This window comes from Teleopsis dalmanni, chromosome 2 (assembly GCF_002237135.1).
Source record: "Teleopsis dalmanni isolate 2A chromosome 2, ASM223713v2, whole genome shotgun sequence".
Lineage (NCBI taxonomy): Eukaryota > Metazoa > Arthropoda > Insecta > Diptera > Diopsidae > Teleopsis > Teleopsis dalmanni.
Window position 1 is genome coordinate 114,733,092 of NC_051847.1, and position 17,794 is coordinate 114,750,885.

The 17,794-nt window shown below is 31.5% G+C and overlaps 1 protein-coding gene across 1 annotated transcript; it reads right to left on the reverse strand.

Annotated features, from left to right (window-relative positions):
* Positions 1-1,066: 1,066 nt before the first annotated feature.
* On the reverse strand, positions 1,067-12,101 carry LOC119675520 (probable serine/threonine-protein kinase DDB_G0282963). Its single transcript, XM_038086727.1, has 8 exons — positions 12,090-12,101; positions 10,257-10,346; positions 3,440-3,837; positions 3,247-3,353; positions 3,101-3,179; positions 2,697-3,024; positions 2,253-2,633; positions 1,067-2,189 (listed from the first exon to the last, which is right to left on the reverse strand). Exons 1-8 carry the CDS (start codon positions 12,099-12,101, stop codon positions 1,122-1,124), a joined length of 2,463 nt encoding a protein of 820 aa, XP_037942655.1. The 3' UTR covers positions 1,067-1,121.
* Between the last annotated feature and the right edge of the window lie 5,693 nt (positions 12,102-17,794).

The following is a 17,794-nucleotide window of genomic DNA, read 5'->3' on the forward strand; positions in this document are numbered from 1 at the left end:
TTAGTTTAGTTTGGTTTACATTTAAAGCTAGATTACAACAACAACAATATTAAGATTAACTGTTTTTATAACTATTTAAGTGTAAAGTGCATACTAAATTTTCTTGCAGTTTTATCGAGCTTAAGAGAACACAGTTAAAGCAGCTAAATTTATAGAGCACCTTTAAATTTTAGGATTTATAGGTACTCCTAGGCAAGTTCGATTAAAATAATAGATCACATAAAAATACTTCAAATTTCTGAGATCGCAAATCAAATCTAAATAAGATAGAATCAGATATAAAAAGAGAGAGGAGATGAATAAACATTTTAATTAATTTTACCAAATATGTGTATTTTCGACTTTAATTTATTATATAAAAACTATTATATATCTACGGTTTTTGCACAACTACTAAATCTTTAGTGTATCTGAAAAATAGACGTTACCGTATGGAAATTTTGATGATATCTAAAATTTTGGAATCAGTTTTCATTATATATATACCTTCAGTAATGTTAACTGTGAACTTGGAGATCATCCCACTAAACAGTTCATTACAGAAAACAAATATATATATTTTCCTTCTACATATTGAAGGAACTATGAACTGAATTTACGAACTGAGTTTAAAAGCAGATACCTATTTTCTAGTTCCTAAGTTAAAGATTAAGAGATTTAAAGACCTTATTACTTAAGCTTCCTAATTCCGATATTAATTTGGAATAAGCTTAGAAGTTGGGTATCATGGAATTTCCTTATTGTACCACTGGTTTGATTTCACAGGCAATTTATACTCGTGTGATGAAAATAATGATACTGCATAATATGCATTTTGCTGCCTCATTTGGTAAACCCAATATTGTTATAGATATAGATAATATTGATTGATCCCGATAACTTAGCTGTTGTTTTACATTATACTATATACCTTTTCTGATTTTCCTGAGCAAAATAAAAGGTGCACAATTAAAAAGCAACAAATCAATCTACAATCTACAGGCAGATTTGTGTGATTGTGAGAACCTCACATGAGGATGTGAGGGCGTGAGGAGTACGTGAGGATGTGAGAACTGGCTACGTGAGCCACTCTTCTTAAGCTTCGATATTTAACTGTTTTGCATTGCAAGTCGTTGCGACACTCACTGAGTGCTACTAGCGTGCGGTAGTGAAGAAGTAGAAGAAGTAGTTGAAGCGTGATGATGGTGATGGTGATAAGTAAAATACTGCGAATAGGAATACTGTGTCGCAGGACTCCATACCTCGTCGTGCGGATGTGGAGGATGATGATGATGGTGATGGTGTAAGTGCGGATGTGAATGCGCAGGATGTGTCGGATGATGCGAATGTGAATGCGGATGCGGATGCGAATGCGGATGCGAATGCGAATGCGTATGCGCATGATGATGGTGTTGTGTTTGAGCATGTGGCGGCATTGTGGTAGCAACTGTTGTTGTTGCTGCTGTAGCTGTGTGTTGATGTTGTGGTGCTACTGTGTTCGATGTAGCATGATGATGAAGAGTATGCTGCATATGGGCTGGAGTTTGCGTAGCATGTAACAACGATTCGGTGCTGTGCTGATGCGGGTGACTATGGTGTGCAGACGTTGTATTAGAATGTTGTTCAGCAACCGAATTATGCGGCACGAGATTGTTGTTTGTTGCATTGCTGTTATTGCTGCCACTGGTGCTAAGACGATTCTGTGGTGAAGTTGTATGCGATGATGCAGAGTATAGGCCAGAATCATCATGTTGTAATTGAAAACTTTCTGGTGTGGTAGCTGTTACTTTGCCTTCCTTTGCACTTCCGCCTCCATTCCATTTTGTAGTTGTCTCATTTTCGTTATTATTGTTCGCGTAGTTGAGACTAGCGCCATTGGATAGTGGTGTGCTTTGTGGTGAACGCTCGGAAGTGTTAATGTGATGTCGGCTGCTCGTACTTATGTTGTTAATGGTATTGATCGGTACACCGCTCGATTGTGTGCCCCACATAAGCACTGTTTGTCGTTCATATGGGTCTTGTGGAGTAAGTTCAACTTTTGGCGTTATGGTATTGCCACTATTACGCGTAGCACTGTTATTAGTTGTGTTGACATTAATAACGTGGCCTGTAACAGAAGCTGAGCTACCGACGGGTGAGGCACCATCTGAGCTACAAGAAACGACTTCCATAACATGCGGTGAAGACTTTGGCGTTTTAAGTGGAATTTGCTATAAAATTGTTTATTATATTGAAACTTAAATGAAATAATAATCAACAGTGAGTTCGGTTACCTGTGGCGTTGAAGTTGGACTACCATATCCGCTACTATATCCACTGTAATACTTCCCCGTATCTTGCCACTTATCTTCTTTTGAAGCAATGGCATAACTATCATAAGAAAGAAAACCATTTGTAACGTACGCCGTAGTAGGAGTACCTGAATGATGATAGTCCGTATAGTAACCGCCGACTCCTTGCAAACGATATTGATGGAAGAGATTTTCTGTTACTGGATAGAAATTACTGGAATGCACAGAAGTGCCCATGTAGATGTTATCAGCAGCGGTGGCATATGGTGATGTTGTATACATGGGATTAAGGTTTGAATAAGCAGCTGCTACTGCAACTGCCGGATCCGGAAGATATTCAACAACTGGTGCAGGCGATGTAACCTATTGCAATAGGTAGGTGTATTAATTCCGTTTTAGTTCTAGCTTTTATTTTCAAAAACTTACCTGACCCAAAGGCGATGTCTGTTGAGGTTGTTGTTGCATTTTGCGTTTTGTACGACAAGTAGAAAGAAAGTCACGCAATTGCGTTTTATAGCGACGATTTGGCCTTGTGGGAGTGACTGGAGGCGGTAGTGCATTCGGAGAACCGCTTGGCGGTACAACCAATTGATCAGCTTCAGAGAAATATGTTGACGCCAAACCAGTATCTAAATAACTAACTTTGAAATCCATAGTACGTTTTCCCAATAGATCATGACCCTCTTCATCCATTAACTGACGATGTGTACATATGACAAAGTCGGGTTTGGAGTTTTTATATACTAAGCGGGAGCTACGTAAATTAAAATAGTTAATTACTACTATAGCACTGTTAGAAAAAAACATGCTCATATAATGCGAATACTAACCTTGTCTGCAGCCATTGCCACTCGCCACTTTTCTTTTGGTACCTGTAAGCTATCATGCCAGAAGCACCAGTTTTCAAAACTAAATTTTGGAAGTAAAGTGCGAGTTGCTATATAAGAATGCAAAAAAAATATACCCAACAACTTACGTTCTTGATGTGCACTTGCCACATATGCCAAATCATCATAGTGTACTAAATCGTAACCACCTAAATTTACTAATTCTGCATCTGAGTATCCTAATATATGCTTGCCTCTATAATAAAATATAAGTGATTTTTAAAACTTTTGTTGGATAGTTTTATTAAGAAAGTTATTTTTAACATTGAAACAATGGTTCACCTTTGATCCATAGAAACTAAAGAAAAATCTAATTTATGTTTCGATTTGAACATATTCTCTTTGTGCGGTATTTCAAGTAGACTAGGTGGTCCAAATGGCGTACAATATGCAAAAAGCGCCAATGGTGGTTCCTCTGTTTTACGATTTTGTCCATGTAGAACTTTGATGCGACCTCGTATGTCCAAACGCAAAAAGCCAGAAGTATTGTCGAGTAAACAGCGAAAACGTACTGTAAAGCTGCGTTCCAAATAAAGAGATTTATCGGGTGCCAGCGTTTCGGCTAATTGCATACTCGACATATCGGCGGGTAAAAAGGAATTCCACAACAATTGACGTTGCAGTTCCTCGCGATCTTCCGAATGGACTAGTTCGTAGACAGACTGGTGTACAATATCAGACTGAAAATATCAAGAAAAAAGGAAAAGAAAAGAATAAATAGAATGAAGTATAAAAACTGTTGTCATAAATTCTCTTCTAAATAAGTTGCTAAAAATGACTCTTTGATGACATTTCCATCATTATTACCATAAGTATTTATTACCCATAAGAGAGTAATAAAATACAAATACATATAAATATATATATACATATAGGAATATAGGAATATTTATATATGTGTAAATCAATTGATTTCATATTGGTTTTTAATTTTTTATGCTCGTTTTCGAGCACCTCTTGGGCTTTTATTAATTTCTGAACGGCAGCTTATAAATCATCCCGCAGTTAAATTAAAAAGCAGCACAGGTATGAAACCAGCTTGGGCGCCTTGGACCAAATTTAGACATAAATTTTTATTGATATATGTTTTTTCTCAAATTGAAAATAAAACAACTGGGGCAAAAAAATTGTTAGCATTCAAAAGGCTGTACGCAATATCTTATAGATTAAGTGAGAAAAACAAACAATAATATCGAGTGAGAGAAAAATGCATATGAGTTATATGGCACCTGTTTATTACATATATTGGTATCAATATAGGTGTCACTCGTCTATATTATAATTCTATTAAAACAGTGCCTTTTTATAATTATTAACAGATGCACTATGCAGATGCACTAGCGAATTAAATTGATTTGTCATGCAACCTGTCTTGGCCTAACCAACTTCCTTCAGTCTATGTTGATATATATAGCATGGCGAATGTCGTTGTAGAGATACACACACGGCCTGAAAACTAATGTAGATAGTACCAGGAGCAAAGAAGATACGAAAACAAGGATTTTATGCAGAAGAAAGCGATGATTGATGTCCATTGAATAACTCTTTTAAAAGGCAAGATTTAATGTTCTTAACAGAATCTATTTTTGATCAACTATCTAGTACTTGTGAGACTCTATATAACAACTAAGTAAGAGTTATTAAAAGGCGAAATTCGGCAAAAACGTTTATTAAAACTAACTCATCTCGAACTTTTTTTAAAACATCCATGATTAAGTAAATTAGCATTGTAATTTCAATATAATTTTGCATAATTTCAGTCAATTTATTGTTGCCAATATGATTTTAAGAGCCTCCGATTTGTTGTCATAATAAGCGCATTTTAGATACACTTAGATAGCACCAGCATGTATGAGTACGTTACAGACATGGTTACACAACATTTTATTGAACATATTGATTCTTAATGCTACCAATAAAATCATTTGTCGATTAAATTCTCTTTAGTTACCGCGTCGATACCCTATGTTTAGCGAAACACTTTAACGTGCACCGCAACCAATAACCAATAACGATCATCATTATCAGGAGCAGTGATGGAAGCAGGAATAAGACTGCAGCAAGGCAGCTTATTAATTTGAGTTGTCCGATGATGATCTTGATGTTGATTATGATCGTTTATCGCTGCCGTATTCACGTATTCTCGTATTCACATATTTACTTGTTCACATATGAATAAGAAAGCAATCAGAAGAAGCATAACTACAAGCCAAGGTTTATGCCTCGGTTGCAAAGTCAATAAAATTTTCTGAAGAATTAAGTGTTATGACCCAGTAAGAAATTTTTTAAAACTGGGCTTATAACTTTCCATACTAAAACAAGATAAAACGTTTCAGATATTGAAAGTAGTATTACAATAACTTAATTAGATTAATATTCAGTAGATTTATTTTTGATAAAACTGACTCTTAACTTGGTTATAGGATTTAGTATTCCAGCGGTTTCTTTCGTCTTTCACGCGGTTATATATATAACATTTTTTATTTAGAAAATTTATTTATTTATTTATTAGAAATCTATTTATTAGAAAATTATTAGTCAATACTATATATATAATTCTTTTAATGACCAGTACTAATGTCTTTGCCTTATTATGTTATAAGGCAACTGATATAAATATTGGTTATATAGCACTATTTCTCTTTTATTGCTTTCCCTTTCTATAATGCAAATGACTCACTCTTAAAGTAGTTTACACAGATAGCGACTCAAAATAACATGTGTTTGTTTAGTTCAATCTTCGTGCTATGTCCACGGAGTCATCATTGTATCATTTTAAAGTACTCCATTTCAAGTTGTCCATTCCTTTTTATATTTCAATTGAAGTCCTGGTAGGAATTGAAAGTTGAAACCCTTTTATCTGTTGGCATTGTGAGTGCTGTTATAATTATCTTAAATTTCAACTCTGTCTTTTTCGAATCCTTTACTAACAGACAGATTTATTTTCATTATTTTTTATATGAAGTTCATAATGTTTACCTGTGAATATAGCAGTCAACATTATAGCTTCCGGTAATATATAATCTTAAATTATACATTATACTGGGACATGGTTTATATATTCATCATTCAGTGTTATTCGCTAGCATAAGCTTCAAAATATATTTAATTTATTAGAAATCACTTAATTATCCACAATTAGATGTCATGGATTAAAATCTGTTTAAAAAATATTTTTTTTTGCATTTCTCTAGTTTGAGTTATACTTTAGATTTTGATAAAAGTTGTGAGTCCATATTTCATTCTTTATTGCATATTCTATGGTCTCTACAACTATAATAAAAAAATTTTAGTACGTGCTGTTTTGTTTTCTCATATACGTTGTTAATTAATAACAAAATATATATAACATATATATATAATATATATGTATATAATAAATAAAATATACATATTTTAAGAGTATATTTAACTGCAAATGTTGGAGAGATACAACAGTTATGAAAGCACAGGAATACCAAGCAGCTGAGCGAAATGGTGTCTTATTGCGAAATCAATTTGGCTGGACTACAATTAACATTCTGATCGCTAATCGGGTAGTCAATTAAAAAAAAAAATTTATTCGCCTAAAGACGAACAATAGATTATGGTTAGAAGAAATTTAGGAAATGGGACTTTTTACAAAAAAAATAAGAAACTACTTCAGAAACGGATATTCGATCGTTTTTAATCAACAGACGAAATATGGACTCTTTGTTTAGGGACCTATTTTTTTAGTAAAAAATTTCAATATATGATACAGTACTATTCTGTTACTATGGGATACATTATTACTTGGCTTTTATTTTCAATTTATTTTTCTTTCATGATACAAACGAATATTATTCCGTTTAATTAAATTACATAAAACCAAACCCGATACAAAGTAGAAACATACATTGGGTCACCTAAACATTTTTAGTTCAGTAATTGTGCTATGGGATCTTACTAATACTGTGTAGATATCATGAGGAAATGTAAATCAGATCAGCGGGTGTATTGCAGATTCGTGAAGCCAGGGTAGCAGCAGGGTCTTGAATCATACAATAACAACGTTTCGTACAACAACATTTTGGCACATAAGGAGCTGATGCAAAAGGAGCTAAGTTAAGAGCTAAGCGATGCAATTCAAAAGTCTATGAATGCTGACAAAGTCGAAATAGATATACAGTAGCGGATTTATGTATAAATCAATTGGTTTTCTATTGTTTTAAGACAATTAATGTTGCTACAGTATCTTTCATTAGTTCTAAATAATCCGGCAGTGTGTTGTTCAAGGAAATCTCTCATTGATTTATTGTATTATAGTTTCTGCAGTAGAGGATTTCCCTGTTGCTATAGAGGATTTCTCCTTGTTGGTGTTGTTGTTATTGTTGTTGTTGTTGCAACTCACATACGCACAAGTGTTGGTACATTAGCAGTAAAGCTCGCAGTTGCAACGTCGTCCTACCTGCCAGTCTGCCCACAGGGGAGTGTACGTCAGTTTATTAACTTGTAGCATTGTTTGTTCTTCCTTGCACTTAATATCGAAATGTGCATCAATTGAAATGTTCGCATAAATATTAGTTTGTTGTTGTTTGTTGTTGGTTGTTGTTCTTGTCGCTTTTGTTGCTATTGTTATCTGGCAAATTTGCAAGCTGCACTTATGCTTCCATCAGCAAACATGATTTGGGTTGTTACTCTTTGTTGTTATTGTTTCTGTTTCTGTTGCTGTTGCTGTTGCTGTTGTTAAGAAGGATTATGTTTATCTTACTAACTTATAAATTTTTCTTCTTCATTTCAGTTATGTTTATTTTTGCTGCTGCTATTGTTGTTGTTGTTGTTGTTGTTGTTGTTTTAGTTATTGAATTGTACAATTTCAAATTGCTTTTAAAATTTGTTTGTGCATTTTAATTTGCTTGTAAATGTGTAAAGCAGCATTTGATACGCCCACTTTAGCAACTCAATTAAAAATTAAGATACTGCAACGATTGTTGCATTCGAAAGTTCATTAAACGTTCAAATTATTGTTGTGTATAAAGAATTATATATATATATTTTTTTTGGTATACAAATATTAATATATCAATTCATAATCGCTTTGATTGCCAATAAAAGGAAAAATAGAACCATTGTGTAAATGCTTAAAAATTTGAAAATAATCGAGCGATATTCCGATAAATACCAATTTAAAAGCAATAAACTAAGTTAAAGTTCAAAAAACTATTAAATATTTTTAAATATTTTTATTATGTTGAGGCTAGTTGAGTCAGTGCACCTGAGCACTTTTACTCTCTATTAACAGCGAGGTTTCTTCAAAACCTCTCTTTGCGCCTTGACTGGATTATTGTTTATCACTTCATTAAATATTTTTAATAACACTAAAGTTAATTTTGTTTGTAGATGACTTAATTTTTTCGGAATATATCAAGAAGTCTGAGCGATTGTCTATTATCAAGGAGGCGGGATGCAAGCGACAGTAACCTCTACGACAGGTGCACACTAGCGGTTAAAAAAGCTCAGTGGCGTCACTCTGCATCATATTGAGCAGCGCCGTTGATAAAGTTTTTACCGTTCAAATCACTGAGTAGCGGCACTGATCGTTTTTTTCCGGTAGTGTGCACCAGGGCTTAAGAAATTCTTGCTTAAATGACAACATTATCTACTTGTATAATTTATGGCATCAGAATTATATTTTTAAAATGCTTGTTAATCAATAATAACTATAAACACAATAAACTTTGAGATCATATTAAAATCAGTTATGTTTAAAACGGCTTATATCATTCCGAAAAAAAAGCAAACACCGCTCTCAACCTAAGCAAGAAGAGTCTAAAGTCACTCTCTGGAGGACTAACAGGCCACGCCGCATGTAAGATACACCTACATAAAATAGGTATATCAGACGCTAATATTTGCAGATTCTGCTGTGATGAGGAAGAGTCTATGGAACATCTGATCACCAACTGTGATGTACTAGGCCACAGAAGAAACAAAATTTTAGGTTCATACCAACTAAAGGATGAAGACCTTCGCAAACTCCCTCCGAAGAAGCTGGTTCGATTCCTCAAGATACTAAATATCTAAGTACAAAAGGGTGCACAATAGATTAAACTGGTCGCAGTGCATAGGGGCCTTACCTTAATCCCAAAAACGCCCAAACACCATTACCATTACCAAAATCAGTTTATTTTCCTATTTTAACAGTCGAAACGTTCGCCAAAGCAAACGACTGACTTCAAACTTTTGCTATAAACAAAGTAATTGAAAAATCAAATGCAATTATATGAAGCATTTGCTGTACCAAATGGACGGATACTATGAGGCAATATTGGTTTTATATTACTATTATATAAAAATACTTTGTACTCTGGGCACAGCAGATGAGCCTGTTGTTAATGAGCCAGTGTAACTTAACACCCTAAAGCTTTATTTATAGCTTTCTTGAGACAATGGGCTTGCATCTAGTTAGCCGCTTCTTTCACTAAATGTTATTTAGTGAAATTTCTTGAGATTAGTAAGTAAACTTTAAAAAAACTTTAGGATGGGAACTTTTTGTAAATTAAAAATTGTTGTAATCAAAGATACTTTCAACTCTATTGGGTTATATCGAAAGTGTTGTTTTAATAAACTTAACTACAAATTTGTACAAAATATTTATCATTTGTGATTTAGGATTATCACACATTACCATAATATTGGAATATATCTCTAAAAAATGTTCTTATTGGCGATTTACTAAGAATTTCGTTTTGGTTTCTACAGAAGCTGATAATACATATGTATGTCACTACTTACTTATACCATAACAACTTAAAAATTTAAATTAATTTTCAATTGTTTAACAACAATTAAATTGCAAGAAATCTTAAAATACCGTCCAAATGATATTAGTCGATTCTCCACAGTACAAACCGCAATCTAAAGTCTAGTAGCTACATGCATAATGATTGGTAATCATTTTTCCTGTCCCTCATTCTTTCTCATTCTTTTTTATGGCACCGAATTCATTCATAAGTAAATTTTGTTTCAAAAAAAACGAAAATATCCAAATTTTTTCTTATTAATAAAAGTAATTAAATATTTTTATATTGATGCTTTGTTATTTTTTTTTGTAGACATAACCTAGAAGATGACTGACCTGATGAAAACCCAAATAGCTCTCTATGCTGTGTGTTGCGAAGAATACTTCACCTTCGCATGTGAGTATCATAAGAAATCCATTCAAAGCCTGAAAAAAATAAATAAATTAATAAAATTAGATATTAAGCCAGGTACAGAAAACTATCAATATTTGAATAAAAATATAAAAATCAGAGACTAGTTTAAATCTAAACATTTGCATAAAGCGTATAATGTTTTTTGTTGGCATTTAATTGTTGGCATGTAGCTGTCATAGATTTTTGATCACATTGATATAGGTACCATTCTGATTTGTACCAAAAAAAAAAAAAAATAAAAGAAAAAATTTACCAAAATTAAAGTAGAGAAAAAAAAATAAAATTAATTTTTGTTAATAAACATAATAAAAAAATTGAAAAAAATCCGGTCTAAGAATTTTCTATTTTGGAAAGCAGCAAATTATAGACCAAAACACAAAAACGTAATTTAATATAAAATTAAAATCAAACGATTCAGTCTGATGGACGGACGTGCCACATACTCGTATGATTTGAAAAGACAAAATAATTGCTAAACCGCCAAAGGTGGCTGGCTACGGCTCATATCAAATCGGGTGTACTTGGCTGCGTCGTCAATTGTTTTGAATACTTTAATCCATCATAATTTTTTCTTCAACCCACTTTGTAGTTCTTCTTCTCCGAGTATCATTACTATTTCAACAGTGGTAGGAATTGAATGAAATATACAAAAAAATATAAAAAAAACCAAATAGAAAAGAAAAGAAGACTTTCTTGACTCTTGGCGCTAACTTGCGGCTAAATAATAATCAACGGTTCACTTTACAATACCAGTAACAACAACAACAGTCCCAACTACACAACAACAACAACATTAGCGTCATTTCGTAGTTAATAATAATTCAAACACATTCAAAATTCACGTAAACAAAAGAATAAAACAATAATAATAATGCCAACGATCAACGATCAACGATCAACGCACTGAGATCCACATCAAACAAAACCAGGAAATGATACGTAATTAAACCAATGGGCCTCTTCTTTAACTTTGCGGAGAAGTTGCCTATATGAAGCAACCGCGCAACAGTCGCAGCCGGCGCGACGTAGCAGAGAATACTTCAGCTTCTTTGCTTTGTTTTTATTGTTTTTGTTTTTATTTTTGTTGTTGCTTTTGTTTATTTTAAAGCATTTCATTCATAATTTCACTTGCTGTTGAATGAGTTTTGTAGGACATTGTATGCGCATTTGAGTATGTAGCGTACACCTATAATTATAGTACGAGTATATCTTTTAATAATGAAAAATTTTTTATTCTCATTTTTAAAATAAATGTGTGTGGATATATTAAAAATGTTACATTTTGTTTTTCTTTTGAGTAATGATAAGGATATACACGTACTTGTTTGTATGTTACGTAAAATCACACCATACTATACTAACGAATTAACAAACAAACAAACAAACTACAGTTTTATAAAATGAGGTATTTCCTATTAATTACAGATATCAAGATTTAAAATAAATTTGAATTTAATTACGGTCGACTACTGTTTTACATTCGACTTAATATGTTTTTAATATTTAAAAATAAAATGTGTTAATATTAAATGAATTTTTAATTTCATATAAAAGAAATATTTTTAATTTTAAACACACTATCGCATTTACTAATAAAATGAAAATTTATTTCGGAAGTGTGTCAGTGTTGCCAACTAAAATTATTTGATTTTTAAATATTTCTGTTAAATATAGAATATAACATTATGTTGCAATGTAGAACTATTTTATGATTCTTCGTAAATGCTGTCAAAATCAGGAGTTATTGAAATTACATTGACAAACATTATTTTATTATCTCCTATTATTCATATATTTTGTTTTGTTTCTAATTGCTTGTACTGATTTAAATACAATAACTTATTTTTATACATTATTTTGATCATTAAAAAAACCCCACTTAAGGTGGGATTCGAGTTAGCTTAATTGCTACTTTATGTCAAAGTGCATATTTGCAATTTTTAACATTAAAGGCACTAACAATTCTTTATTGACCGTACGAATTGTTATTCTTGTAGGTTATAATGTATTTGATAGAAATAATAACAAAGAAGTAAAGTTACACAATCTGTTTCAAATCTAATGAGACTTAGTAAAGTGACATCTATGAGTGAAAATGATGTGTGAATAGTCTACATTTTATCTACTTACTTCCGCTCACCATTTTTTAGTAACTTAACATTTTATGTTAAGTCACTTGTGTGCGTCTGGCAAAACAAACAATATTGAACAAAGAGATAATATTAAATTCTTCAAAATTGTTTTATATAACATTAATTTATGTTTTTAATTTAGATATGAATCGATAACACATAGAGACAATGTTCAGACTACCAGCGACAACAAAATGTACTACGAAAAAAATAACAACTAAGATGTCAATACATTATGTAAGGCCCTAATTTTTTTAAATTAGTCAATTATTTTTCAATATGTTTAGTTATTTGAGTAAACAATTTTAAATAATTTTTTCTTAACAGAATATAAGGTAGGTTATTACAAAAGAAAGTCTTTTTAAAAATTTGATTTAAAAAGCCGTATAATTATAAAAAAGGTTTAATCATCAGTAATAAAGTCTAAAACTGGAATTTTCTCTTGAAATATCAAATAATAGATTTAGGCTAGATATCGACAACTACACCTCATAAAGTCAATGCATATCAATTTCATAATTATAGGATTAGCTACGGAAGAAAACGTCATATTGGCATGTACAGGTTTATTATTAAAAATATAAAACGAAGTTGATGGAAAAAAAAATTTGAAATCTCGGGAAAAAATTTAATATACTCATTCCAGAATGTACGATAAAACAAAATAGCACTTCTTGTACGAATACCATTGCCCTCACCTGGAGAGTAAGGATTGCCAGAAAACCAACTTCTATCTTATACTACATTCTAGGTCTCCTATATAAATATTCCCGGTTTCGAAAGTGAACAAAATAAATTATACTTATTTTAAAATTTGATAAAATTTTTACTTCAATATGTTGTTTGAATTTTTATAATGTCCTACACGGTACAATTTTCTGTACATAAGTTAGAATAAGTTAGAACATAAGTTAGAACAATTATTATATGAAAATATCACAGTTTTCATGAAAATTAAAAGAAAGACTTGAATAAAACATAAATACCTTTAAATTATCATTAAAATATCTAATACTAATATCTAACCACTAATAATATCTATCTGTAAGGTTAGGAGATCGCAGAATACTGACCTACTTATAAGAACATGTGTTAAAAAATCTCTGTGAAATCTGTGAAATCTGTGAATCTTGCATTAAAAGTATTAAAAAATAATAAAGTTCTTGTAATAATTAAGATGAATTTGATTTGCCTTAATTACGACATGAGAGTAATTTGTAATATTTTTAAAGCAGTTGCAATTAATCCAGAGTATTTAAATATCACTTTCAGTTGGGAACTGATGAACATGCAGCTCCACGTAAGCCACAAGCGGCCACAACCCCGCTATTAAGAACTCACAGGCAAACAAATTAAGTGAAGGAGACAAATGAGCGCGTTTGCATGGAAGCGTTCATACCACACGCAGTCCATTATGTGGAGAACGCAGTTTGGTGGATATCTCAAAAATTGACTAAAACGTTCGCAATGCATCATTAACGCCGCAAAGGTTTCAAAACTCGGCTTAAAGCAATAAAAGTTTGCAAATTTCAGCTGTAAATTTAATTTGTAGCTGTGCTATGAAAAAAGTGTTTCCGAACGGAATACCTACAATATTGCTCAACTAAAAGGAAGACGAAGAACGCGTTAAAAACTACCATTCAGCATAATAAAACCAAGCTCATATAGTTTATATGATAAAATGTTAAGTGGCGTCATAATTTAAAATGCATCAGTCCAAAAATATAATACACAATACAAAAAGAAGGATATTATATGTCATAATGCCTCTGGCTTATTTCCGCCGAAACAACAGCAGCGTTGCCAACGTCATCAGTCCTTACCACCATCAATAATCGTCATAAAGATCACAACTCATCAAAGCCAACAAAATTTCTGTGACTCTGAGTTGTGCGCTCTGTTCCGTCTGTGCAGAGTGGGGAATTTATGCTTGTAAAACACCACTGCGTTTGTGTTTGTATTAAGCCTAGCTTTATAGGCAATGAAACGGATTTTGTGAATTTGTTGTTGCTTCGTTGTGTAATTGCCTTGTGATTACGTTGAAATGTTGTTTTTTTATTTTATTTGTAATAATAATTTTATTTTAGGTTTTAATGCAATAAAACATTTCGATGTTTATTTATCTTTTTTTCGTTTCAGTCTTCATTGAGTTTTCGTTTTACATTCCATGGTTACTTTGTTAATCATATTAAAATTGCTCTTTTCAGAATCAGTCGCCTATTATTGTCTCTGTGATCTCTCATATTGTTTTATAATGCGTTTTTAATAATACACGCCTTTGAGGTAAAAAATCTAACTTAAAGCAACAGAAATTTTTTCAATATCATAGAAAAGGTGAAATGCAGTTTATCAAAGAGTTGAGATTAGTATTTTATATGTATGCCTCGTGACATGGAGGGCTGAGAATCTCATTTCCATACTCATATATGGATATGCAAAAACTGCAAACGAACATTGAGACATTAGTTGTTTATTTCAAATATTTACAAGCTACTAATGACATTTACAGATTTTAAGGAAAGGTTGAAATCTTAAGCTACACATAATACGAGTATTAATAAACAAAACTGCTTATTCATTAAATTAACTTATTTTTACTTCACATTTACATTACGAATTATATTAATTATATTATATGTGCAATATGGTATATCAAGTAATTCTTATTTTGTATAACATAAATATATGAGATTTGTTTGATAACTGAATGGAAAATGAAAAATTTTATCAAATAAACTAGAACCTCTATAACCTCAATGTTATTTCAATTTTTTCTTATGCGTCAAATTAGTAATCGGTGTAGCAGTCTTTATCTTGCCGAAAACTTCTATATATGCCAAGCCTTCTGTAAAATATTGCCGCGATGTTCTATCATTTAGGCATTCCAGACCTTCAACATCTTTGGTTCGCATATGAGCACAGAGAAACTCTATAAAACAGTAAACCATTCCATGTGATGTTTCAGAGTCTCCATATTACTCGTCAAGCTTTATTTTTCATTCAGAAAGTGCTTTTTTTTAATAACTTTCACTAAATCAAGAAGAGAAATTTTTATTTCTTACTGTCTTCAGGCCTAGCATTTAGAAATTTTTAAACGGATAACTATTAATCATAAAAGTGTAATTTTCCACCAAATTTTCAAAAATTCTGTTTTGCCCTGAATACCTGACTTGGTTTACATATTTACGTTTCTGATGTATTAAGGATATTCCTGCGATTATTATTTATATTTTTAACTTAGATCCTTATAGGATTTGGCAAATAATTCAACATTATAATCATCCAAATTGATTTAATGGTGCTCTTGTTATAAGACAACTTTCTACTTTCAGGAAATGGATTAGGAGGATATGTTAGTAGCTTAAAGTTCTCTTTGGACTTTTTTGTTTTAATTAACTAATCTCAAAACTATCTGCTGGTAATATGATACTATTTGTTTAATATAGAATCAGTGTTTAGGGTAACTGCCGGGGAAGTGCCCTTATTGAGGGTATAACTGACAAGGCAAAATTTTTGTTCATATACCATGATACGTCATAAGACTCTAAATTATAATAGTTCTTTAATAATCAATATATTTTATGCTATTATAATAATTATAATTATCCGCTTTCAAATTACTGCGATTATCTTCCACTAGTCGTACCCATGCTTGCAATAACTGTCTGGTCAGCCATTATTAATACTCATACGTAATATATTATATTATATATTGGTTAGATAATATGTTAAAAAGCTGATTTTGCTTACATTTAGATACAATTTTGTCTCATCTTGGGTTACGTTTAATCATTTCAAAAAATCTAAATCAGTGTTATTAAGCTTTTCTTGTTTTAATTTTAAGTTTTACATATAGTACAACATATTTATTAAAAATTTGATTGAAGTGTAAATTTTTGAGCCCCGCATTTTGCTTGTTTATCTTTAATTAATAATTTTTCTAAATTAAATTATTCGCAATGGGTGGACTGTCTTGCATAATCTAGTTCAAAATTGCAAAATTAATATAATTTTCAACTGAAAACACATAGATACATAAATATTAATGTGAATATTCTGATCGAAATAAAAATTGCAATGTAACGAACAACAACAATAACAACGCGCCACTTTTCAAAATACATTGCCTATGTTTTTCTAATTAGAATTTATTATTTAATTCGCATGCGCAAAAGCAGTTAACAACTGTTTAAGAAGAAAGAGAAACATTTTTCAAGTCAAATCAAAGTCAATTGCAAACGCTTTAGCATGAACAACTGAACAATTGAACAACTGCAGAAGTAAACTGTAGAATATAAACAATAACAACAACGACAACAACTGTGTGAGGGGAAATCATCAAATTATATGCCTACAAATTTTAAATTGAAAATTCATAGCTAAATGTGCTAAAATGAGGTGGAAATCCACGCAAGTCTAAACAAACACTCAATCAAAAACATATGTATATAGACAAACCATATTTATGAGCGTATGTGTGTATATGAGTATGTGCATGTCCATTCGTATAAATAAGGAAAACTACGCGTGTTGCGTATAAGATAAATACATAGGAGATATGAGAACTGTTTACAAACGCATAACTAATAATGCTAATATAACTGATTTAATGATAATTATGTTCAAAATGGTTGGCACGGACATTTTATACCACACCAGTCAAGTTGCTGTTATTGTTTTTGTTGTTTTCTTTTAACATTTACAAGTATAGACGGCAAAGATACGAGTCATATCACAGCGAGTAAAGCCGTACCAACGATTAGAGGTAAATTTAGTTTATAAATTTTATATTAATTAAAAACGAAGAACTGAAAATTAAATATGATATTATATTTTTATAAAAATTAATATTCGTCTGTTGATTTGATTACCATAAAAATGCGCCAAGATACTGTATGTTTTTCTATTTTCTAGAATAGAAAGATCTCTAGATAGAAAGTAAAGTACGGCTTTATTTGTATGAGCTGTATCATGACTTATACTAATTAAACCATAGCAGAATTATAAAGGTATTACTGTGCACTTACTACTAAATGGTTTGTGTGCTGACCCGCATAAGAATGAAATTGCACACTAATCACATTTCTATACCAACGAATCAAATTATAATAACCAATTATAATAAATCAACTCATGTTTTAAGTTCAATATTTCAAAATTATATTTAAGAATCAACTGAACTACTGCAAAATAGTGTGTTTAAGGCAAGAGTTTTGTTAATATTCTGTGACAGCCAGGCAGTTATCAATACTTCAGGCTCTAAAACTTTTGAAGAAACTATTTGGGTAATATGTAATATGTCGCGAATGTGGCAAGATTATAGCATC

Bases quoted from the DNA above. Each gene is read 5' to 3' on its own strand.
- LOC119675520 (XM_038086727.1), bottom strand. The intron at 3,180-3,246 runs GTAAGTTGTTGG...TCCAAAATTTAG, and splicing joins GGCAAGTGCACATCAAGAAC to TTTTGAAAACTGGTGCTTCT. The intron at 2,634-2,696 runs GTAAGTTTTTGA...CTATTGCAATAG, and splicing joins AGACATCGCCTTTGGGTCAG to GTTACATCGCCTGCACCAGT.